Source organism: Giraffa tippelskirchi, chromosome 5, assembly GCF_054371585.1.
Source record: "Giraffa tippelskirchi isolate mGirTip1 chromosome 5, T2T-mGirTip1v1.2.pri, whole genome shotgun sequence".
Lineage (NCBI taxonomy): Eukaryota > Metazoa > Chordata > Mammalia > Artiodactyla > Giraffidae > Giraffa > Giraffa tippelskirchi.
In genome coordinates, this window is record NC_137279.1 from 104,771,970 (window position 1) to 104,796,826 (window position 24,857).

The window sequence follows — 24,857 nt, forward strand, 5'->3', positions numbered from 1 at the left end:
ACAGTTTGGGTCTATTTTATTGAAGACCTATGGAGCCTGGGAAAATTACAGATTTAACTAGTCACTAGTGTCTACGCTAAAATATTCGTGAAAACACAGAGAAACCTAAAAATTAGCCAAGGTCCAGAGTTCTCTGGCCTGGGTAATGGTAAAGAGTCAATCTGAGAAACTTCCAGAATGATAGAGTGAGAACCTTCAAAAATCCACTTACTGCTCTCTAAAAACAACTAGGAAACTGGAACTATTGACAGAATCAACCTTTTCAGAAGTCTGGAAATCAACCAAATGACTGTAATGATATGAAGATTATTTAATAAAAAAAAAAAAAGACAATCTTGGGAAGAACAGCAACAATTGTGGTGATTTCACTTGCCATATTCGTCTCCCTTCCCCAGCTCCAAGGTAACCTTGAACATCAACACTCTCACATGCATAATAGTGGTGAAAACCAGCAGGCCAGCAGCCACTGAAAGAAGAACAGATCTAGAGCTCCCCAAAAGATCCATCACAAAATGTTGTCATTATTTGACCTGTCTGTCCATTTTCCAGAAACCTCTATTCAACAAGGGTTGTCTTTATTTGGTCTGACTCTGAGCTCACTCCCTACAAATAGACTTTTCCCCAAATGGAGGTGATAATTGAACATAATAGCTGTTGAAGTAGCAACAAAAAAACAAGAGGCTAAACAAAAGAGTTAAAAGGAAAAGAAGAATGAGAAGTCCATAGAGGGCTTTGAAAAGCTCTGACATGTTCTGTGGAACCTAGAAAGCTACACTCCTGTGAAGGGCTATGAACATGCCCATAAAAGGACTCAGAAAGCCCTGATCTTTCACTCTTGCTGATCAAGAAGCTCTGCACAAGCAGGGAGTGAAGGGTAAGGTGGAATTACAAACTTCCTACTACAGCATTGAAAACATTCGCCAGTATCCACATAGAGTCCATACAGCCCTCAGCAGAGGCTGAAAGATCTATCAGTGCAAAGTACTTAAGAAAATATCTGCCCGGTTATGAGGAGAACTCTAAGCCTAGCAAGCAGATTAGGCCCACGCATGACAAATATAAACTTTAAAGAAATGGTCCAGGGGAATCACTGAACAAATAGCAACAACAACAAAAGTAACAATAACAAGTCCTGGGGCAAGGATCTAATTTCCAGAGTTGTACATAATACTATTTTAAAATATCCAGTTTTCAACAAAAAATTAAGAGACACGGGGGAGTGGGAAAGGGGGAGTTTTGGCCCATAAATAGGGATGGGAAAGGAGGAAGCAATCAATAGAAACTATCCCTGTGGAAACCCAGACTTTGCATTTAAAGAGACAAATTTAAGTCAGCTGTTACGTTTTAAAAAGTGAGAAGCCTTTTATAAAGAACTAAAGCAAAATATGAGAATGATGCTTCATGAAGTATAGAATATCAATACATAGAAATTATTTTTTAAAAGAACCACATAGAAATTCTGGAGTTGGAAAGCATAATAACTGTAATGAAAAATTTGCTAGTGATGCTCAACATCAAATTTTGGCTGGCAGAAGAAATAATCAGCAATTATTTGAACTGACTTGAAAATAGGTCAGTTGAGATTAAGCAGTCTGGGGGAGAGAGAGAAAAAAGAATCAAGGAAAATGAACAGAACCTCAGAGGATACCATCAGGCATACTAACACATGCATAATGAGAGTCTGAGAAGGGATAGAGAGAAGGGCAGAAAGATTATTTGAGAAAATGCTGGCTTAAAACTTACCAAATTTGATTAAACTATCTACAATTGCAAGAAATCTCAACAAACTTCAAGTAGTATAAACTCAGAGATCCACACCTAGACACATCACAGTCAAATTGTCTAAAGACAAAGTCTCACAAGCAATGAGAAAAGACTCATCAAATAAGAGAGATCTCAAAAAAAACCCCGAAGCACAACATTGTTAATCAACTGTATCATAATAAAATTTTTTTTAAATTGAGGTATCCAATAAGACTAATAGCTATTTTCTCATCAGAAAACATGGAGTCAGAAGGCAGTGAGATGACATATTCAAATGCTCAAAGAAAAAGACCATGAACCAAAAATTCCTCTTTCCAGTGAAATTATCCTAAAATGAAGAAATTAACATAGTTCCAGGGAAACAAAAACTGAAAGAATTCGTTGTTCTTAGACATTCCCTACAAGAAAATCTAAAGGGAATCCTTCAGCTTGAAATAAAAGAACACTACACAGCAATTCAGTTACACGTAAATAATACTGGTAAAGGTAACAATATAGGTAAATATAAAAGACAGTATACGTGTATTTTTGTGACCTTTTTTATTTGAAAGGCAACTGCATAAAACCACTATTATAAAAGTTTATTTATGTGCTTACAATGTATAAAGATGCAAGTTTTGACAATAACACAAAGAAGGACTAGAGCTACATGGAGCAAAGATTTTGTATAAAGTGAAACCCTTAGTATCAATCCAGTCTAGACAGTTATAAACTAAGATGTTACTCGTCATACCCAAGAGACACTAAGAAAATAACTCAAAAATATATAGTAAAAGAAACAAGGGAATTAAAATGGCACACTTGAAAATAATCTATTTAAAACAAAAGAAGGCAGTAATGGATGACTAGAAGGGAAACCAAAGACCTAAATAAGACATACAGAAAACTGGAAAATGCAAATCTGTTCTAAAAAAATTCTTTATTTTATGTTGGAGTATAGCCAATTAACAATGTTGTGATAGTTCTAGGTGTATAGCAAAGCAACTCAGCCACAAACATATACATGTAGTTATTCTACCCCAAACTCCCCTCCCATCCAGGCTGCTATATAACATTGAGCAGAGTTCCCTGTGCTATACACTAGGTCCTCGTTGGTTATCCATTTTAAGTATAGCAGTGTGTACATGTCGATTCCTAACTCCCCATCTCTTCTGTCCACCCTTCCCTCCTGGTAACCATAAGTTTGTTCTCTGTGAGTCTGTTTCTGCTTTGTAAGTAAGCTTATTTTTATCATTTTTTAGATTTCACATGTAAGTGATATCATATCTCTCTCTGTATGTCTTCACTCAGTATGACAATCTCTAGGTCCATCCATGTTGCTGCAAATGGCATATTTCATTCTTTTTAATGGCTGAGTAATACATATTATATCTTCTTTATCCATTTCTCTATGGACACAGGTTGCTTCCATGTCTTGGCTATTGTAAACAGTGCTGCAATGAACTATGGGGTGCATGGATCTTTTCCCATGTTTTTCTCTGGATATATGCCCAGGAGTGGGAGTGCAGGGTCATATGGTAGCTCTGTTTTTAATTTTTTGAAGAACCTCCATACTGTTCTCCATAGTGGCCATACCAATTTACATTCCCACCAACAGTGTAGGAGAGTTCCTTTTTCTTCAGCCTTCTCCAACATTTATTATTTGTAGACTTTTTGATGATGGCCATTCTGAGCAGTGTGAGGTGATACCTCATTGTAGTTTTCATATATCTGCTGCAAGTAGACCCCTTCCATTGGCCCTTACTGCACAGGCTGGGACACCTCTCCCCAACACCTGCCACCACCCACCATAGAAAGTTAAGTTTGAAGAGTAGGGGAAAAGAGAAACATGGCCATGAAGAGAAGGCTCTACCTGGAGCTGAGGAACCAGACTCTGGCAGCTATTTGAGAACTTGTCCTGGGCAACTGCAAGTTAAATGATGGGAAAATTGAGGACTTAAAGGCTGAATTGGTGAACTTTAAACTCCTCAGTTTAGCAAATATAGGCTTGATTTCAGTTTCAAATCTCCCCAAACTACCTAAAGTGAAAAAGCTTGAGTTCATTTTAGCATAAAAACATTTAAATTTCACACATCTAAACTGAAGTGGAAATAAACAGAATGAAGTATTGATACACACTACAATATAGATGAAGCTTAAAAACATCATGCCAAGTGAAAGAAGCCAGACACAAGAGCGCGCATATCACATGCTTCCATTTCTATGAAATGTCTGAAAGAGTCAGATCCATAGAGACCGCAGATCAGTGTTTGCCAGAGACAGGAGAGATGCAGAATGACTAATGGCATCAGGGTTTCTTTGCAGGATGATGAAAATGTTCTGGAATTAGTGATAATGTTTGCACAAGTGTTTGAATGTACTAAAATCCACTGAATGAACACTTCAAAGGGGAGAATGTATGGCATGTGAATTATATCTCAAAGTCTATCCAAACCAGAAGTCATCATACAAAAGCTATTACTTAAGGTCTGTGCCAGCCACCAGAGGAATGAGGAAAAATAAAAGCTTCTAAAAGCATTTGTCCCATTGCTGTTGACCCCTTTGAAGATGCTTCTTGCCCAAAAACATTAAAGGATTCCAAACGTTTTGAATAGGGCCAAGTGTGTTTACTTAACATATGTTTTTAATACTATAATTAAATATCTGGAAAAAAGAAGGAGCATAGATTTCATTACTTGGAAGAAGTATTAAAGTGAGTAGATAAAATATGAGATGCAGGAACAATTATATCCTAATCATTGTTTGCCTCCTTATTAAGTAGTCTTTCCCAAAACGTACATCCTCTTTTGTTTTCTTCCTGAAAATACAGTTTGTGTCTCGAGTCTATGGATAGTATTTTTTCCTTAAATGATTTTCTAAATCTCTCATATCAATCAAGAAATTTTGAATAATTTCTTTCTTTGTATGACCCTTTCAGGTATTACCTCCAAACACAGGCTGTCTCCATATTGATAGGGACTGTTCAGCTATATATTGCCATGAATCAAGCAGTGACATATACCATCCTTTTCAAAAACGTGAGCAGCTGAGAGCTAGCAGGTACATCATGAAACACACATCAGAGGTTATCTGCGAGGTCATGGATCCCGAAGGAAATACCTTTCAGGTAAAGTGCATCATTAGTATGGAGAGAGAGGCAATGGGTTTGCTTTTGAGATATTTCACCCTAGAGAGCTCCCCAATAGCATTTTATCTTAGCTGCCTTGGGATTAGTTATCTACTTACTCTCAGTGCTTTTGACAACAGCAGTTAATGTCAGCAGCTTTAATTCTCGATTATGATTCATTAGGGGATGGCAAGCCCAACAATGAGGATGGTTGAAATGTTAAAGCCAAATAAATAATTAGAACAAAAGGGGGAAAGTTACTAAAAATCTAAAAGTAATGTCAACAAAGAATAATGTAAGAATGCTCTGTATCTGGGTTTAAGTGAGAGAAAATACACAGGACAGCAGGCAAGTCTGTTTGACTAGGTAGAGAATCCATAGAAATATTATTAGCATGAGGGTTCCAGGAGGGCTGAGGATGGGGAGGTGGGAAGCCTGGTGAGGTGCTTAGCTAGTCAGTGATAGAGCTCTGTAATCTGTTTCTCTGTCCTTCCTCTTATCGCTAAGCCAGGCAGTGACAAACCATGGTCACTTGTTTATATGGGCCCTTGAGCTAAAATTGCGGGCTGAATACATTTTACATTTTTTAATGGTTGGGAAAAATCAGGAGAAGAGTATTTCATGACACAAAAAATTGTAGGAAATTCAATTTCAGTGTCATTATGCAAAGTTTTATTGGAACATAGCCATGCTCATTCGTTTACATATTACCTGTGGTTGCTTTTGCGTATAATGGCAGCATTGACTAGTTGCAACAGAAACTCTATGGCCTACAAACCCTAAAATATATACTATCTGGCCCTTGACAAGGAGAGGTCCACCAGCCCCTTCTCTAGGCACTTTTTTCCCACTCTTCACCCCTTGGTGGAATTTCATGTGTTGGCTAGCGGGTGGCGAAGTTACTTTTTAGATTTGAAACCCTGACACAGAGTCCCCAACTTTGTATGGGATGCGGACAAGGCCTGATCCAAGTTTGTTTTTCTGTGCTAAGTAAGTGAGACTCTTCACAGCATGAGTTCACGCTACTAAGAGACTTTGATTTACAGTGAACTGAAATTGCAACCTAAAGCCCAAACCCTCTAAATTGAAATATCTAAGCCAAGCATTACTCTAGGCTTTGATGTTCTTCTTGTGCCTTCCCTTCAGTGGCTTTTTGGCCTAAACCACACTCTGTATCTAGACAGTAGCAATAGCTAGGAAGGTACTTCTCAGAGTGAGGCTCAATCTGTTTCCCAAGGTGGTCTATCCACGAGTCCCTAATTCTGTGCTTAGAATCCATACTGTCACTCTTAATATTTCAAGACACCTGTCTCATGAGTAGTCTTTCCTCCGTGTTTAAATTCCCAGTTCCCTGAACTTATCCTCAGAAGATAAGGTTGTCCCCTGGTGTGTCCCCTGCCGTACTAGTCACCTTCCTCTGATTGTATTCTGGTTTGTCTTCCCATTTGTTTTCACATTCTCGGTGTAGTTTGTCAGAGAAGATGTACTACTAGGTTTTCACTTTTATTAATGCAGTCTATTGGGGCTTCCCTCATGGCTCAGCGGTAAAGAATCCACCTGCCGATACAGGAGATGTGGATTTGATCCCTGGGTTGGGAAGATCCCCTGGAGGAGGAAATGGCAACCTGCTCCAGTATTCTTGCCTAGGAAATCCCATGGACAGAGGAGCCTGGTGAGCTACAGTCCATGGGGTTGCAAAAGAGTCAGATACGACTTTGTGGCTCAGTTCAGTTCAGTCACTCAGTCGTGTCCGACTCTCTGCAACCCCATGAATTGCAGCACGCCAGGCCTCCCTGTCCATCACCAACTCCCGGAGTCTACCCAAACCCATGTTCATCGAGTCGGTGATGCCATCCAACCATCTCATCCTCTGTCGTCCCCTTCTCCTCCCGCCCCCAATCCTACCCAGCATTAGGGTCTTTTCCAATGAGTCAACCTTTCGCATGAGGTGGCCAAAGTATTGGAGCTTCAGCTTCAACATCAGACCTTCCAATGAACACCCAGGACTGATCTCTTTTAGGATGGATTGATTGGATCTCCTTGCAGTCCAAGGGACTCTCAAGAGTCTTCTCCAACACCACAGTTCAAAAGCATCAATTCTTCGGTGCTCAGCTTTCTTCACCGTCCAACTCTCACATCCATACATGACCACTGGAAAAACCATAGCCTTGACTAGACGGACTTTTGTTGGCGAAGTAATGTCTCTGCTTTTAAACATGCTATCTAGGTTGGTCATAACCTTCCTTCCAAGGAGTAAGCGTCTTTTAATTTCATGGCTGCAGTCACCATCAGCAGTGATTTTGGAGCCCAAAAAAGTAAAGTCTGACACTGTTTCCACTGTTTCCCCATCTATTTCCCATGGAGTGATGGGACCAGATGCCATGATCTTGGTTTTCTGAACGTTGAGCTTTAAGCCAACTTTTTCACTCTCCTCCTTCACCTTCATCAAGAGGCTCTTTAGTTCTTCTTCACTCTCCGCCATAAGGGTGGTGTCATCCGCATATCTGAGGTTATTGATATTTCTCCCGGCAATCTTGATTCCAGCTTGTGTTTCTTCCAGCCCAGCGTTTCTCATGATGTACTCTGCATATAAGTTAAATAAGCAGGGTGACAATATACAGCCTTGACGTACTCCTTTTCCTATTTGGAACCCATCTGTTGTTCCATGTCCAGTTCTAATTGTTGCTTCCTGACCTGCATACAGGTTTCTCAAGAGACAGGTCAGATGGTCTGGTATTCCCATCTCTTTCAGAATTTTCCACAGTTTATTGTGATCCACACAGTCAAAGGCTTTGGTATAGTCAATAAAGCAGAAATTGACTTTGTGGCTAAACAACAACAAAATACTCAGGGAACAATACCTTATAAGTAAATGTCTTTGATTTTCTGAATATCCAAAAGATTACCTCTTTCTCAAATGAGATCAACAAAAATGTAAGCTTTATGGCTGTTTTTTTAGTTGTTTATATACTGTGTCCCTTAGGTCATGGCTGATGGTAGTGCATCAACTATTCTACCTGAAAATGACTTGGAAGATGATTTAAATGCAAAAGCTGAAGGTTATGACAGTTTGTCATCCACTCACCTTCATAAGAATCATCTGCAAATCTATGGTGAACATGTCCCCAGGTAATACGATAAAAATAAAATCATGACTTTTATTTTCAGTTCCAAGTTCAAGGAGCATTTTAGCTAAATGTGTCAAGGGATTTGATTTTAATTTCTGCAAACAGGTTTTTTGTTATCTATGCGGATGGATCAGGAGTGGAGCTTCTTCGGGACAGTGACATAGAAGAGTACCTCTCCTTGGCATATGGAGAATCAACTACCGTGGTTCTTCAAGAGCCAGTACAGGAACAAACAGGTAGAGAACCAGACTGGAACTTGCTGTGTCCCTTTACCAACTCTCATCCTCCATATCCAGTCTACCCTGATGTGATCTCTATGTTTTCCCCTTTGCTCACTTTTCAACTCTACTTTCCACCTGGCCGTGTCAGCCTGGTTGTATAGTGATGTATATTTCATCTATGCTTAACCTAAACATCAACCTGTGTAAATTGTGTGAGTCCCTTTCCTACCTATAAGTAGATTTGTATCTGCATTTAGGCTTGTTAGGTAGATTTAGTTATGTACCTCGGTTCCTACTTATGTGTTAGTTTCGTCTTGGTAGTAAAAAACAAAAGTGAGGTGTATTTCCTAACTTGTCATTTTGATGGTGTTGCTTTGATGAATTTAGTATAACAAGAGAATAAAGCAGATTTGATGTGTCAGTTAGAAATCCAACCTGAAATATAGGATAAGTTATGTATTCTATTCATTGGGCATTTACATATTTTCATTAATTTCAAAGAAATTAGTGTATGACTAAAAAATAGAGACATACGTTGCATTAGGTAAGAACCACTGTGTATGTAACATGTGTATTTAAGCACAGAAAAAACAAAACAACTTTCATGTTATCCATGCATGCACCAAAGCAGTATGCTATGTCTATCTAGGTTTATGTGTGTGTTTCCTTTTTTATCTTTTCTCTGATTGGTGGAAGATATTTTGTGTTCATTTATGAATATGCCTGCCTCTATGTGTAGTTGTATCTTTGAATGCATTGATGTACATGTGTGTGATGTAATAAATTTGCTCTTTCTCTATGAATATGCAAAGTGGGGAGCTCTGACTGGTTGTACAGTGTGTATATAGAACTGTGAGAGAATAAGAATTCATCTCAAATTGCTTTGTTAGTCAGTAATTTACCATCTACATGATAACCCACCATGTACCAAAACCTGGCTAGGTGTTAGGGATACAATGGTGAGCTAAGAGAGCAACAAACCCTGCTTTCACAAAGCTTAGAGTCTAAGGAAAGAGACGGGCGTTAATTACATAGTCACACAAATACCTGTATGATTATAAATTGGGATAAGGCCTATGGAGTAAAGGAATATGGTTCCATGAGAGCATCTAACAGGGGAGCCTGACATAGTCTAGAAGGCTTTCCTGAAAACGCTGGAGCCAAGAACTGCTGGATAAGTAGGCACTAATTAAAATAGGAGGAGGAGTTTTCTTGGAAGAGGGAATACAAAGCAGGAAGCTTGGAACTTTGGAGAACAGAGGAGGCAAGGCCAAAGGAGCCAAGGTATAGAAGGGAAAATAGCCCAAGTTGAGGAGGCTAGAGAAAACATTAAGGCCTCAGTTTCATCATACAAGCGATGGGAAGTCAAAGAAAAGTTTACATGGTGGACTAACATAGTCAGTCACCCTGCCTGTGGAAGGAGGTTCATTCACAGAGTAGAGGTGGGAAGAAAAGTTCATTGTTGCTGTGGTTCAAAACAGGATCTCTCTGCGGGAAATAGTCTAAGGTCGGGTCAGTGGAGGGAAAAGAGGTGGATGAACTCAAGAAATGTTTAGTGGTAGAACCGACAAGACTTGCATGCGATTTCTGAAGGACAGTGAAGTGTCAATTAATACTTTCAAGTGGTCTAAATCCAGCTTTTAGATGTTACTCTGACTAAAAGACTCTCCTTATTAGACCCTAAGGTCCTTAAGAATTATCGCTGTGTCTGGCTTATCAAATGTGTTTAATATTTGTTGAATTTCTCAGAGTATTTCTTACAGAGAAATGATCCTCTGATAACTCTCTGTGACCCAGGTGCCCTTAGCATTACTGTCCTTCGCCCTTTCCATGAAGTATCACCATGGCTAATGAAGAAAGAATTAGATACGGTTGTTCCTCCTAATCTCCGGTCAAGGATATGGGAGACCTTTCCCTCAGTTCAGGTATAAATTTTTCTGCTGTGAAGTTACCATATATGCATATCCATCCATCCATGGACCGTAGCTCAGGTCTTCTCCTGTAAATTCACATCTTTTCATTCTTATGTAAATTGTTAATGGGATCAAGGAGTTTTATATTCAAATACTCGGACATTTGTAGATTTTGGAGAAATATACCTGATTAATCTCAATTTTATTTTTTTAGCCTACATTGCTGGTTTGAACATCTTCCTATAATATAAAAATATCTACTCTGAGTAACCTATTACTGATATTATGCAATATAGAAAGCTTCCTTTCTCCCAATATTTGCTAGTTTTAACACACGATCTGAGGTCTTTCACTTTCCCTTTGTTCTTAATTTATTAATGCACAAACTGAGTATGTAAGAATAACTTGAAATATTAAATATATGGACTCAGAATCTCAGTGTTGAAAAGTAAGCATTATAATTGTGTCAGCTTAGAGACGCCTCACCTAAGATTTTTTTAAAGAATGAAAAAAATATCTTGAGAAAGAATCATAAAGTCCTGCATGTTGCCAGATTTGTCATTTAATTTTGCAAGCAGTTTATGTAATATATCCAGCAAATTGTCAGATGTTAAATTGTTAAATCAATGAAGGCATTGGTAACATGATCAGGAAAAGATAGTAGTGTGAAGTGAGGAGGATAATGATTTTTAGTTATGATAATCTTGGTTTCTTTATCCAGTCTTATAGTAGTGAAAGCACAGGTAATGAACACTTAAGATAGCAAAGATCTCCTAGCCCTCTGTTTTAGTTTGGTACCTGTAATCAACATGGTGACTGAAGGTGATCTGAATTCTAATCTTGCCTTTATCCATTATTAATGTGGAATTTGAGACAATTCACCCTGGATCTCTACTTCCTTATCTGAAAATTGAAAGCTCACACCAAATGGTTTACTAAGGCTATCTCCAAGTTGAGTGTATGTATTGCATTATGAGAAATAATATACTACATTTGAGATTAATGAAGGAAGTTCCTTCTCTTCCTCCAAAATTCCTATAGCTGTGACCTCTGTCCAGTGGAGTGACCTAGCCCAGGCAAGCTCCTGAATAGCTGTCACTGACCATGCATTTGACACCGAAGAGCAACTTAAAATGAAACACATTAAGCCCACGCCACTCCTGAAAATCAGTTACAAAAAAAACATAAGAGATGTGTGTCTACTCAAGGCACACATTTCTGCCCGAGAGATCCTGGGAAAATTCTGGCAGCATGCTCAATCTAGAGTGAACGCAAAGACCGCCCAGATCTATGGCTTGATTTCTCTCTCAAAGGATCTCTCCAAGCTTAATTCCAAATGTCTTAGGCTCTCTGTGGTTATAAAGATATGTGTGTGCGCTAAATCACTTCAGTCACATCCAGCTCTTTGTGACCCTATGGACTGTAGCCCACCAGACTCCTCTGTCCGTGGGATTCTCTAGGCAAGAATACTGGAGTGGGAGGCCATTTCCCCCTCCAGTGGATCTTCCCAACCCAGGGATCAAACCGATGTCTCTTGCATCTCCTGCACTGTCAGGCAGGTTCCTTACCACTAGAGCCACCTGGGAAGCCCAGGTAGTCTCATGCATTTGGCATAAACAAGGCTTCTGCTACATCACCATGGCAACAATGTGGCTTAGCATTCCCTTAAATGCTATCCAGTAGGACATCAGGCAACAGGATTTTAAAATATCTTTATTTTTGGTAACACATATAAAGAAGAAAACTTGTCCAGTTCATTTCCAATTTTCCTTATATTTGTAAAACTTTTTGAAAGCAGGGATCCCTTTTTTTCACTGTTGTATTCACTAACGAGAGGTTCCTAGCATATAGTGTCTCAGTTCAGTTCAGTTTAGTCACTCAGTCATGTCCAACTCTTTGCGACCCCGTGCAGTGCAGCACACCAGCCTCCCTGTCCATCTCCAACTTCCACAGTTTATTCAAACTCATGTCTATTGAGTTGGTGATGCCATCCAACCATCTCATCCTCTGTTGTCCCCTTCTCATCCCACTTTCAATCTTTTCCAGCATCAGGGTCTTTTCAAATGAGTCAGTTGTTTGCATCAGGTGGCCAAATTATTGAAGTTTCAGCTTCAGCATCAGTCCTTCCAATGAATATTCAGGACTTATTTACTTTAGGATAGATTGGTTGGATCTCCTTGCAGTCCAAGGGACTCTCAAGAGTCTTCTCCAACACCACAGTTCAAAAGCATCAATTCTTCAGCGCTCAGCTTTCTTTGTAGTCCAATTCTCACATCCATGCATGACTACTGGAAATACCATAGCTTTGACTCGATGGACCTTTGTTGGCAAAGGAATGTCTCTGCTTTTTAATATGCTGTCTAGGTTGATCGTAACTTTTCTTCCAAGGAGCAAGCGTCTTTTAATTTCATGGCTGCAGTCACCATCTGCAGTGATTTTGGAGCCCAGAAAAATAAAGTCAGCTACTGTTTCCACTGTTTCCCCATCTATTTGCCATGAAGTGATGGGACCAGATGCCATAATCCTAGTTTGCTGAATGCTGAGTTTTAAGCCAGCTTTTTCACTCTTCTCTTTCACTTTCATCAAGAGGCTCTATAGTTCTTCTTCACGTTCTGCCATAAGGGTGGTGTCATCTGCATATCTGAGGTTATTGATATTTCTCCCAGTAATCTTGATTCCAGCTTGTACTTCATCCAGCCCAGCGTTTCTCATGATGTACTCTGCATATAAGTTAAATAAGCAGGGTGACAATATATAGCCTTGATGTACTCCTTTCCCGATTTGAAACCAGTCTGTTGTTCCATGTCCAGTTCTAACTGTTGCTTCTTGACCTGCATACAGATTCTCAGGAGACAGGTTAGGTGATCAGGTTAGATGATATTCCCATCTCTTTAAGAATTTTCCACAGTTTGTTGTGATCCACACAGTCGAAGGCTTTGGTGTAGTCAATAAAGCAGAAGTAGATGTTTTACTGGAACTCTCTCACTTTTTCGGTGATCCAATGGATGTTGGCAATGTGATCTCTGGTTCCTCTGCCTTTTCTAAATCTAGCTTGAACATTGGGAAGTTCACAGTTCACGTACTGTTGAAGGCTGGCTTGGAGAATTTTGACCATCACTTTGCTAGCGTATGAGATGAGTGCAATTGTGCAGTAGTTTGAGCATAGTGTCTACATAATAAGTATGCAGTGAAAGAAAAAAATTAATAGTAAAACATACTCATTTCTTTGATGGTGGTTTTGCTTGTTTTGGTAACAGAAAAAAACTCCAGGACCTCCGTTTGGCACTCAGATTTGGAAGGGCCTCGACATCGGGTCCAAACAGTTAGTGAACACTCCAGCCCCTATACTGAAGAGCCCAAAGGTGCTACAGATACGCCAGTTCATCCAGCACGAGGTCATAAATAATGAGCTGAAACTGAAGCTGCAGATTTCCCTGAAGGTAATCGATTGCAGGCAACCTGACCAAAAGAATCAGGAACAGGGCCACCATTCCTCTTGGTTTCCTAAGGAACCTGAACTTATGGAATTGTACCAATATTTATTTAATGCGACACATGGGAATGCCAATCTTTAGTGGGTAGGAGGTTGAATGACAGAAAATACTTCATGGTTCCCGTAAGGTAGAGGAAGTATTGAGGCTCCAAAGATGTTAAGAAGACAAGTATCTTTTAAATGTGATTGCAGTATCATCCTCCTCCTTTCTCACTCTACAGAAAACTGATCTAGTAACCTCTGGAAAAAGGTAGAACTGCATATTAACCTGATACTTGTCCATAATGTAAGTTATTTCCTAGTTTTTCTCCTTCTGTGACCAGGCATGTTGTATTATATAACACATCTTGAGCATTTCTGACAGACTGCTGGCTGTCTATTTATCAGTGTCAACTGGTTACTGGTTGAAAATGGGAAGCAATAGTATTCCCTGAATAATCTTCATTCTTCCATGGAAGAAAAAGATTTTGTTAGACTTTGGAAACAATCTAAGCTTTTGTTAATATAAGTTCACTATGAAGCATGTCTGTAATATCTCACTGTCGAGTGTGTCAACTCTCTCAGAACATGTGTCATATGTGTTTAGTTTATGGTTATATATCCAATACCTGGCATACAGAAGGGGACAGTTATTCATGAAAATTCAAGTATTTATGGTTTTTAGCAAAGGCATGAACTGAGCAACTTACATTCATAAGTATCATCTTAAAGACTATACCTGCAGAGAACTCTAGAAATCATCTATCCCAATTCTGCCCATTTTATTGATGAGGACACTGAGTGAGAAGCTGGGCTTCTCTGAGGTCTTCAGACAATTCTAATGGCCTGTGGCTCTTACAGCTTTACTCTTGAGCTTTTCAAGTCTTTGCTTATTAACATATTAAGGAAGAGCCTTTCCAGATTGCTTGACTAGTAACTGGTTGCTGAGCATTGTAAACTTAACATATTCTTAACCTTTTGTAATATTTCCAGTTGATGTTGACTATTTTGTATCTCTCTCTACCATACTTCTACGTTTTATTGATTTCTTTTATTCTACTGATTTAGGATTATATAAACCATATTCTAAAGAAGGAAGATGAGTTGCAGGAAATGACAGTTAAAGATTCCAGAACTGAGGAGGAGAGAGGTAATGCTGCAGATCTCCTCAAGCTGGTTATGGTGAGAAAAAAATGTTTTCTATTCCAGTGTTTTTTACTTTTTTTTCAATATTCACTGCATCAAGACAAAATATTGTAAATAACAGCTATTTCTGTCACTTTTATGAAGCTTTTTCTCCCATTATAATTTTTTATTTCTGTGCAACCCTGATTCCTTATATGTATCACATTTTGTAAACGCTTTTTCAAAGAAAGTGAAAGTGAAGTCTCTTAGTCCTTTCTGACTCTTTGTGACCCCATGGACTGGCCTGCCAGGCGTCTCCGTCCATGGGATTTTCCAGGCAAAAATACTGGAGGTAGTTGCCATTTCCTTCAGGGGATCTTCTTGACCCAGGGATTGAACCCAGGTCTCCCACATTGCAGGCAAACTCTTTTACCATCTGAACCACCAGGGAATTCCAATATGATGCTTTTTAGTCTCTTCCTTAACTCATAAATAATTCTGAAGGCTCTTAAATAAAAGTTTTTATTGTCTTCAGAGAAGCTGGCATTCATTGAAATGTATGAATTAATAAATGAAATTGGAAGAAGGAAGAAAAAGCAATTTCTACACTTAAGTGTAGAATGATTTCCACTTTTAGAAATTTGCTAAGTGAAAGAAATGACTAAAAGAAAAATAACTTTTTCGTATCAGCATTAAAAATTAATTCATTTTACAGTAGTTTCCATAAAAGATCAATTTGCATACATAAAAAAGAATCTTTCTAAACAAAGTAAATTTTGTATGTAATATAATAATTACTATTAAGGAACTCTCTCTTCGTTTCAGTCTTTCCCTAAAATGGAGGAAACTACAAAAAGTCATGTTACTGAAGGTAATTATGCTTAATATTTTTCTGTAAAATAGTTATAGATTTCAAAGGAGCAATCTTAAATACACTTCTCAGCTATTCTCTCATTTGATAGCAAAGTAGCGTATACATATTTCTGTTGTCATATTGGCCATGTTGTACTGTAATGACTTATTTATATGCTTTCCTGTCTAAATTGTGAGAGTATTAAAACCGTGATTGCCTCAAATTCATTTTTATCAGATGTTGAGTGAAAAATGTTGACATTTGGCTTTTAAGTTAGTCTCAACTTGTATTTAGAACATAGCAAACATACAGGAAGGAAGCAGTCAACTAAATAACACTCTACCCCTGACACACACAGACACATACACAAAACTTTGGAGCAACTACATAGGTATAACAAAAACCTTGCCCGGTTTTACACTACCTGTAACTCAAGCAGTCTACTTTCGGAAAGCAATTTATTTGGGGCTATATACAGCCCCAGCCAACTTGGTTATATAGTTTCATAGTTCACAGAAGACAAGCAGTGGAGAATTTTTGTGGTTTGGGGTTTTCTTTTCTATTTTGACTGTATGACAAAAGTCAGAAACTGGCAGCCATGGGCTCCATTCAGCCCACAGATGTGTTTTGCGTGTCCTGCATGGAGTTGGCTTGCACAGTTATGTCTGTTATTTTGTATATCTGAGTCTTCCTCTACCATACAGTGACATGTAGCTGAAGATGGTTAGCAGCTGCCCCTCCAGGGCTGCCACGCACAAAAGAATCCATCAAAGCCCCCAATGTCTCCTGGTCCTTATAGTCTGTTGCCACTCTTTTTGTGGGTGGCCTCTTACATTAGGGTTGCTAGGTTTAACAAATAAAAATACAGAAGACCCAGTTAAATTTGAATTTCAGAGAAACAACAAATATTTTTTTTATTATGAGCAAGTTCCAAAATATCAAGGAGCATGCTTATACTAAAAAATCTGTTATTGCTTCTGTGAAATTCAAATTTGAATAGATGTCCTACACTGGTAACCCTACATTGTAGCATCTGAATTTTTAACCTCTGATGTGAGGGAACAATCAGTGAACAGGTAAATGCACAAGTTGCCCAATAGTGAAGGATAAACCAAACATTTTTCAAACAGACAAACAGATGCAGGAATCAACAGTCTTGCATGTTTACAGCTGCCCAGACACATTAAAAGCAGTAATCCTAAGTCATTGGTCCCCAAAGTACTCCCTAAGGCACTTTTTCCAGAGAAAAATGAGTTTTATGATAAAATAAGTTTGGATACTGCTGCATAATGCCTTATTTTCTTAGACAGCCACAAGGTACATGAACTAATTAAGGGTTCAGAAAAGTCCTAAAGTAAACAAACATATTTAACCTTGTATAAATCAGTATTTCCTAAACTCATATAACCATGGGATTTGGAACCTTTCTTTCTTTTTTTATCTCCTGTTAACATTTGGCTGAGACCATGTTGTGGAATAACCTCTGAGAATCACTGCCCAAATTATCAAACAACCATCATATTATATTCATATCCTTGGATTCAGACCCTAAGATAGCTTTTTAAAAACACAATTTCAATAAGATATTTAATTTAGGGGAGTTTTGGTGCTTCAGATGTGAAGAGACTCAGGTAGAACACTGACTCCCCTGATGATGTGGGACAGATGAAGAGTTTGCGACATTTTACATTTTGATTCTAAGATGTGTGTTTTCTAGAGGGATATTTCATAGAGCTACCTGGTTTCCTGTGATATTATAAGTTGGCCATGGAAATTCTAGTAAACACTTGAGAGACTAAATATAGGCTCTTAGAAAGCATCTCAGATGAGTAATTGAGTGCTGATTGTGTGTTGTGCTGTCAAGAAGTGAGGATAAAAGTTAAATCCATCTATTTTTAAAGTTGCAGCCCACCTAACTGATTTATTTAAGCAGTCTTTGGCTAATGCTACAGAATGTCCACCAGAAACCCTTGAGACAGATTTCCTTGAAAAGAAATTGAGGTAAGCTGATCCAATAATGTGTTCCAATCAGTATTAAGGAAATGAGGAGGAAATGGGGAGATAAGAGTATAATACTGAGGGTGATAATATCTAGGAATTCTCAGCCTTTCATATTCCATGCTGTTAACAATTTATCCTCAAAGGGTGGGTTTTCTTTTATTGTCTGTAAGCTGAGAGCATTGCCCTTTTCATCATATTTTTCCTTTCCTTTTACACAGGCACACAGAGACAACAAAGCACTGGAAAGAAAAGTTAGCTCAAAAGAGGTAATTCTATCCTGAAGTCTACATAAGCATGTGAAAGGCCCAGTTTTGTAGAGTCATAGAATTTTAGGATGGGATGGTTTGCAAGGTCCTACCGTCTAGGCTCCCACTGTTCTTAAAATCTCTGCTAATACATTTCTGCCCAATGGTCATACATTGTTTGTGTACTGATGTTGTAATCTTTTGAGGAAACCCATTTGAACATTAGGTAGATCCTCTCTCTGTCATAAGCAAGAAAGCTCTCAGGTATTCTCAGTGCTTTGGTAATTCTAATATATTGATAAATATTCTAGAACTTAATGCAGAACATAGTTTTAGCTGAGGATTCCAACCCCAGCTCTCTTGTCCTGAAGAAAGGAAGCCAGATATATTTATTGGGTATACAATAGTACATATTGTACCATTGTACACATTTGCATGGCTGCTCTCCAGAATGGCTCCCAGAATGAATATGCTTCTTAATTAAAACATATGGGTTGTGGAATGAGTTGGAGAAGTGGTGAGATAAGACCTTAGGTCTCATGGGCCACCCCCCTATAAAACTAGAAGATATATACAGTCCTATAGAATATCCCTGAAAGGATTTCTAAGAGCCTGATGACAGAGTCTGTGGGGAAGTAAATTGAGAGGTTAGGGGACAGTGTAAGATGAACTTCCTTTCCATTATGTACTCTTTTCTACTTCTGTACACGTGCATGCATTATCCATTCACATTTAAATTTTTTTTGAAACATTAACATTTCGAATTTTAACCCATAGCTAGGTAATGGCAAGCCAACAAAATTTTTTGAAGAAGAAAGTGCAACACAGAATTAGATATGTGTCCTAGAAAAGAGAAGGGCTAACAGCATGGAAAATGGATGGGAAATGAGGGTGAAGGAAGGAGAAAGTTTCCAGGATACAGAAGGTGATCACCAAATGACAGATGCTGTGGAAGAATTGGAAAGGAAAATGAAAAGAGGAATTTGGGCTTATCAGTTGGAAGGTTTATTGATTTCTTTTGTGAGAACAGGTTTAAGAGAATGGTAAGCAGTAGCTAGACTGCCATAGATTGATGAATGAATCCATTGAGGCAGTAGAGACTTTAATGAGAAATTCAAGTTGTTTAATAAGACAGTTTTCATTCAGCCAGTATTTCTAGAGAGGCTGTCTAGTATTAGAGAAAAAACACTAGTCTTAAAGGCAGCAGACCTAGAATCAGCTTCCATTTGATTATCTGCAGATTGTATGATGCCAGCTGTCTGTCTTACTTCAGTAAAATTGACTTCAGGATTTCGGTTTGCTTATCTATAAAATGAGGATGATTAGACTGTCTAAGACCCCTGTCAGTTCACTAACAGCTGACTTGCATGGGCACTCATCAAGATCACTGGCTTAAGGGCGTACTACCTGGGTTTTAATTCAGACTTCACCTCTTACTGGTGACGTGATTTAGTGTATATTACTTAACTTCTATGTGGGCTTCTCTGATGGGTCAGAGGTAAAGAATCTGCCTGCAGTGCAGGAGACCTGGGTTCTTTCCTTGGGTTTGGAAGATTCCCTGGAGAAGGAAATGGCAGCCCACTCCAATATTTTTGCCTGGGAAATGCCATGGACAGAGGAGCCTGGCAGACAACAGTGCATGGGGTTGCAATAAAAGTTAAATACAACCTAGCGATTAAAACTCACATGCACATTTAACTTCTATATGCGTTGATTTTTTTTGACCAATAAAATATAAATGTAAAGTACTTTGCAAAGTTTTCCTGGCATGCAATAAGCACTGAAAAATGAAAATTATTTCAGATAGGGTTAGATTCAGCTACATTTAACAAACAATCCCCCAATCAGTACTTTTACAAGAAAGAAGTTTCTTTTTCCTAAGGTAAGAGAAGTCAGAGTTAGGCAATCCCTGGCAAGCAGTGCCACAACACCACCAGGATCTAAGATTCTTTTCTTTTTTCTGTTTCATCATTCTTGGCAAGTGATTTCCATCCTCAGGTTTGCTTCATAGTTGCAAGGTAACTGCTGCAACTACAGCCGTTTCACTCATATTCTAAATAGGAGGAAAAGAGTTGAGGCAAGGACAAAGGGAAAACCTTCCAACTGAGCCCTCTCTGAAAGCTTTCTGAAGTCCTACCCAGTGACTTCAGTTTACATCTTATTGGCTATCCGTATATTTAAGGAAGGCTGGGAAATATAATTTTTAGCTTTTTAAGTTAGACCATTGCCTTCCCCCAATACAGGTTCTAATATTGGAAAGATGGCTAGCAGGATTATTGTGATTGTTTTTATTTTATTTTGTGATCATTAATCTTATTATTCATAAGCCATTCCTTCCCCAAGTTTCCATGTTTATTATCATTGCTACTGAAATCTTGGAAATCAGTAGAATCTAACTAAACTTCAGAGAACTGGAAAGACAGGCAAAAAGGTCAACATGTGGTTTGTAGCCTTCTGAGATCAACTGTAAAACCAAACTACAAGCTGGTGTCATTATTTCCTAGCTTACATGAAAGTCTAATTTTCCATGTAGGAAATGTGACTGATTCTAGAAGAAGCAGAAAATGAACTAAAACAATTTGACAGAAAAAAATGCCTGAGTTAATTCTTATCAGTTTTACTGTTAGGGATCTGCATTTTCTGTGGGATTTAGAGCTGAAACACAAGCAAATAACATTTTAAAATATTCTTTGTCATCTTTTGCATCATTATGGACATATCTACCAGGAAGGAAATTGAAAAAACACAGAACTATCTAAAGGAAATTAGAAGCAAAGTAATATCGCCCTACTTCAAATCTGAACTGAGCAAGCTTTATCAGTCTCAGGTAATTGAATGTAATTGAATGAGTCCTCATAAGAATTGATACAATGCCTATGCTGTTAATGTAACCTACCTATCGTGATGTCATTTCTTCCCTGCTTCAACCATCAACCCAACTGACTAGCCCATACTCTTCAAGTCCATGTTTTCACAAGCATATGAGAGGGAAGTTCTTTGCCAATGTATTACTATAGCTCCACCTCCCTGCCTTGCATTAGCGCTATTAATTACATTCTCCCACCTCTATTTTAAGCCCTTTTGGGGGATTGAGTTTTCCCTAATGATGATAGGGATAAATCCCATTTTGAAGGTTTTGTTCTATTAAAATGTCCTCACTCATCAGCTGCTAAGACAACACTAAGAGATTATGAGTTCTGGGAAGTCCATGGAAGGAGCACATGCCTCACCTCTTCTATGAAATCTTGAAACTCTAAACCAAAAGGAGTATTGTCATGTGTTCAGAACTCCCTGTGCTTCTGTGAAAATGCCAAATGCTATATTTACCACAGGTGGCCTGACAAGAAAGTATGGGAAATTATGGGGAACAAAATCTAGAATTAAGTTAGTCTCTTGAAAAACTTGTAGTTTACAAACCTTTTGCCCAGGGCCTTAAAAAACATACTTTTATCATTGCTCACCAACTCAGTGTGCTTGTAGCAGTTGCCTTTTGGCCGTGAGTTAAGTCTAAAATAAGTCTTTGGTTTTTCCTTTAAGTTTAATTATCTGGACACCCTTTCCAAAAACTTGCCTCCTTTTACAAAGAAAGATGAGGATGCAAGCAAAGAAACTGCTCAAGATACATCCAATCTTCCTCCAGGTGTGTGTTCATGTAGCTCTTATTCCTGTTCATGTAGAACATAGCCAGTTTCCTACCGCTTTTTGTCTCAGTAATAGCTAATGATATAACCCACTGTGACCTGTGTATTATAGATTTGGCTGAGTTATATGAGGAAGCTAAGCTGTAAATAAAATTTAGTTTTCATCCTGTATGCTTAAAATTTACCTAAAAGTATTAAGAAGACCTGACTAAATATAAAAATCATGGGAGTATTGAAAGGTTGTTGGAGAATGGGGGATTCATGTGGTCTCAAAGTATCACCTTGCATATTGCCTACTAATTATAAGGTGAATGAATGGAGAAAGATGGCATTTCAACCCTAACCAGGTGATCAAGCTCCTACCAAGTGCAAGACCACCTAGCATGAAGTGTTTTCTCATATAGCACAATACAGAGTTCCTAGGACCTACCTGTGTAGAATTCTTGCCAAAAATCTTTAACCTGAATTTTGTCAAAAAGCCAAGACATCCAGAATGTAGACATTCTATAAGACAACTGACAAACTCTTCAAAGAAGTCAATATCATTTTAAAAATGTTAAAAGATGAGGTGATTGTTCTATATTAAAAGAGACAAAAGAGACATGAAAAATACTTGTAATACATACATTTTAGATGCTGGATTGAGAAAGAAACAGCTATGGAAGATGTTTTGGAGCGATTGGTTGAGTCTGATTTAGGGACTGTATGAAAGGGTATTGTGGGATTACTGTAAGTTTTCTTGGATATGGTGATGGTGTTGTAAACATGTAGTGGACATGTCTTCATTTCAGGAGATGCATGTTGAAGAATTTAGGGATGAAATGAAATTTAGTTCTTCTCTTGAATAAACTTGGTAGTTAAAATAACCAGGCAGAGGGATTTTATGCTGTACAATGCAAGACCATGAGCTCAGCTGCCTGGAATGAGGACAGCCAAGGAGAACACCTAATTACCACAGCATTTGCAAAGCAAAGATTAAGGCTGGAACAGAACTCTTAGATGTGATGGAGCCCAGTCAGGGATGAAGGCACCCTGGGCAGATGACACTAACCAGTCAAGCCTATTTTTCTATTGAAAGGGGGCCAAGGCCACAATATTTTCAGCATGGTCCTTCAGGCAGTTGCCACCATTTAACTAGGGTTGGCACACACACAAGTTGAAATGTATTTGCATCTCCAGTCCTTGAAATATATATATTTAAAATTTGTTTCATATTGCGTTGATTTCTTAGAGCACATTTTAATACAGAGCTACATTTTCAGAATAATAAATGGACTTAAGATTGGAAACTTTTTTAAAAAAGAAATGACCATTCAGTTACTCTTGCCAGGTAAAAGTAGGTTAAATTACCTGGTCTCTGTTTCATAACTCAAGATAACAACTACTCTATGGTCATAAGGCCCAGAAAGAACCAACTAGCTCCTTGGGAGTGAGTCTTACAGACCCTGTCCTGTGTTAATGGCAAACATTGTATCATAGATGAAAAATCCTGGCCCTTAATGGCTTGCTTCCATTTACTCTCTTTAAAGAGGGTGGGGGAAAAGCACCTTGTTCATTGTAATACAAACATTGGTAGTCATTGTATCATTGTCCAAAATATCACTTTAAATTATTTGTTTGGGGTTTTTATTTCAGATTCCCAGAAAAATAAAGTTTCAAAACAGGAATCCTCAGATATAATTGGTGTTTCAAAATCAGAGAACCTTGAGGATACCAAGGAGCCTGCTAGCCAAAAGCAAACTGAAAATTTAGCAGTATCTGTCAAAGGTATGGCAGTCTATTGCTTTATCTCATTGCTTCTCAAAACTGAACATCATATCTTTTTGGAGTACGGGAGATGGCCCTGAGGGCATGGTTGGCAGTTATAGCAAAAATCCTAGTGGGTCATGGATCGTGAACGTGTGGGACTTTGTAAGGCTTCTTAGCACATCAGAGTATCTCAAAAAATATTTTGAGAATGACTACAAGTCCAAGATTGAAGAAAAGAAGTGACAAATTTTTGAGATTCATTATTTTATTTCTTCAATTTATTTTGATTCATGTGTTATTTTATGCCTCGTGGTTCTAAGAGTTTGTGTGATTTACTGAAAGTCAAGAACCGAGTAGCTTTGTTGAGCCACGAGTGGCTTGGTAGTTGGACTTAGGTTTACCTATGATTTCAATACTTCTTTGGCCTGCAGGTGGTGGAAGAGAAACATCTGTCTTACACAACGTGTCATCTTATTGGGGTAGCAGAAACTCAAGTATGGAATACTACAGAATAATATCTAGTTCCTGTGGAGTCACATTACACTGAAGTTAGATAAACTAAATATGATTGGGAAAGAAAGAAAGGAAGGGAGAAAGAGAGGGAGGGAGAAAGGAAAGGAAGGAAGGAGGAATAATTTAAATTGTATAGATAAATTTGCAGTCCCTGATTCCTGTGAGCATGTTCCATTTTGAAAGTGAGGTGAGTATCAGTTGATGGATCTTAGTTACCTCTTACATAAGCAACTCTTGCTTCATTTATGAGTCAGAACTAAGAGATTTACTTTATGCAAGCCCTTTTGCTTTCCTGACTCTAATCTTATGTCTCCTGTGAGGCTTGTTCATTTAGGAGGTGACTTATTCATTGCCCCCTGGAGACAGGAATGGCAACCCACTCCAGTATTCTTGCCTGGAGAATTCCATGGACAGAGGAGACTGGCAGGCTACTGTCCAGGGACTGGCAAAGAGTAAGACACGACTGAGTGACTTTCACCTCACTTACTCAATGTCAGGCACTGTTTTAGGCATGGGAATACAGCAATTAAGAAGCCAACGTCATATGCAGCTGAACATACTATGAGCAGACCTAGACAATAAATAAACAAATAAAAAGTTCAGATGATATTAAGTGATGTCACATAATGTAACAGTATAATGTATGGAGAGTATCTGAGGAGAGAGATACCACTCAGTTAGAGGGTTAGAAGGCCCTTCTGTGAAGGGACATTTGAGCTGAGACAACAGAGACAAGAAGGAGGCAGCCATGCAAAGACTGGGGGAAAGGAATATTCCAGGTAGTGGGAACAGCAAACACGAAGGCCCTGAGAGGAGAAGAAATAGAAATAAAAAGAAGGCATGGACCTAGAAGAAAATGGGCATTGGAACAATCAGAGGAAGATGAGATCAGAGAGAGGGGCAGCAGTAAGATCCTGTGAGGAGTTTTGAGTTTTGTTCTAAGAGGTGAAAGTGAAAGTGGCTCAGTCATGTCCGACTCTTTGCAACCCCATGGACTATACAGTCCACGAAATTCACTAGGCCAGAATACTGGAGTGGGTAGCCTTTCCTTTCTCCAGGGGATTTTCCCAGCCCAGGGATCCAACCCAGGTCTCCCGTATTACAGGCGGATTCTTTACCAGCTGAG

At 38.6% G+C, this 24,857-nt stretch overlaps 1 protein-coding gene across 16 annotated transcripts in view; it reads left to right on the top strand.

Moving 5' to 3' along the window:
* Window positions 1–24,857, top strand: part of SPAG17 (sperm associated antigen 17) — a 246,713-nt gene that overhangs the window by 182,971 nt on the left and 38,885 nt on the right. For 12 of the 16 annotated variants that reach the window (XR_014054585.1, XR_014054589.1, XR_014054587.1 and 9 more), the window contains exons 32-43: window positions 4,682–4,870; window positions 7,854–7,999; window positions 8,104–8,234; window positions 10,017–10,144; window positions 13,390–13,572; window positions 14,673–14,786; window positions 15,555–15,600; window positions 17,484–17,583; window positions 17,802–17,849; window positions 20,556–20,655; window positions 21,366–21,468; window positions 23,105–23,236. Coding sequence is in view for 8 of the 16 variants with exons in the window: in XM_081492940.1 (XP_081349066.1) it covers window positions 4,682–4,870; window positions 7,854–7,999; window positions 8,104–8,234; window positions 10,017–10,144; window positions 13,390–13,572; window positions 14,673–14,786; window positions 15,555–15,600; window positions 17,484–17,583; window positions 17,802–17,849; window positions 20,556–20,655; window positions 21,366–21,468; window positions 23,105–23,236 (1,420 nt within the window). In the remaining 8 variants the exon portion in view is untranslated. The remainder of the gene's footprint in view (window positions 1–4,681; window positions 4,871–7,853; window positions 8,000–8,103; window positions 8,235–10,016; window positions 10,145–13,389; window positions 13,573–14,672; window positions 14,787–15,554; window positions 15,601–17,483; window positions 17,584–17,801; window positions 17,850–20,555; window positions 20,656–21,365; window positions 21,469–23,104; window positions 23,237–24,857) is intronic. The other 4 variants (XR_014054590.1, XM_081492941.1, XM_081492942.1 and 1 more) reach the window with 1 other exon arrangement.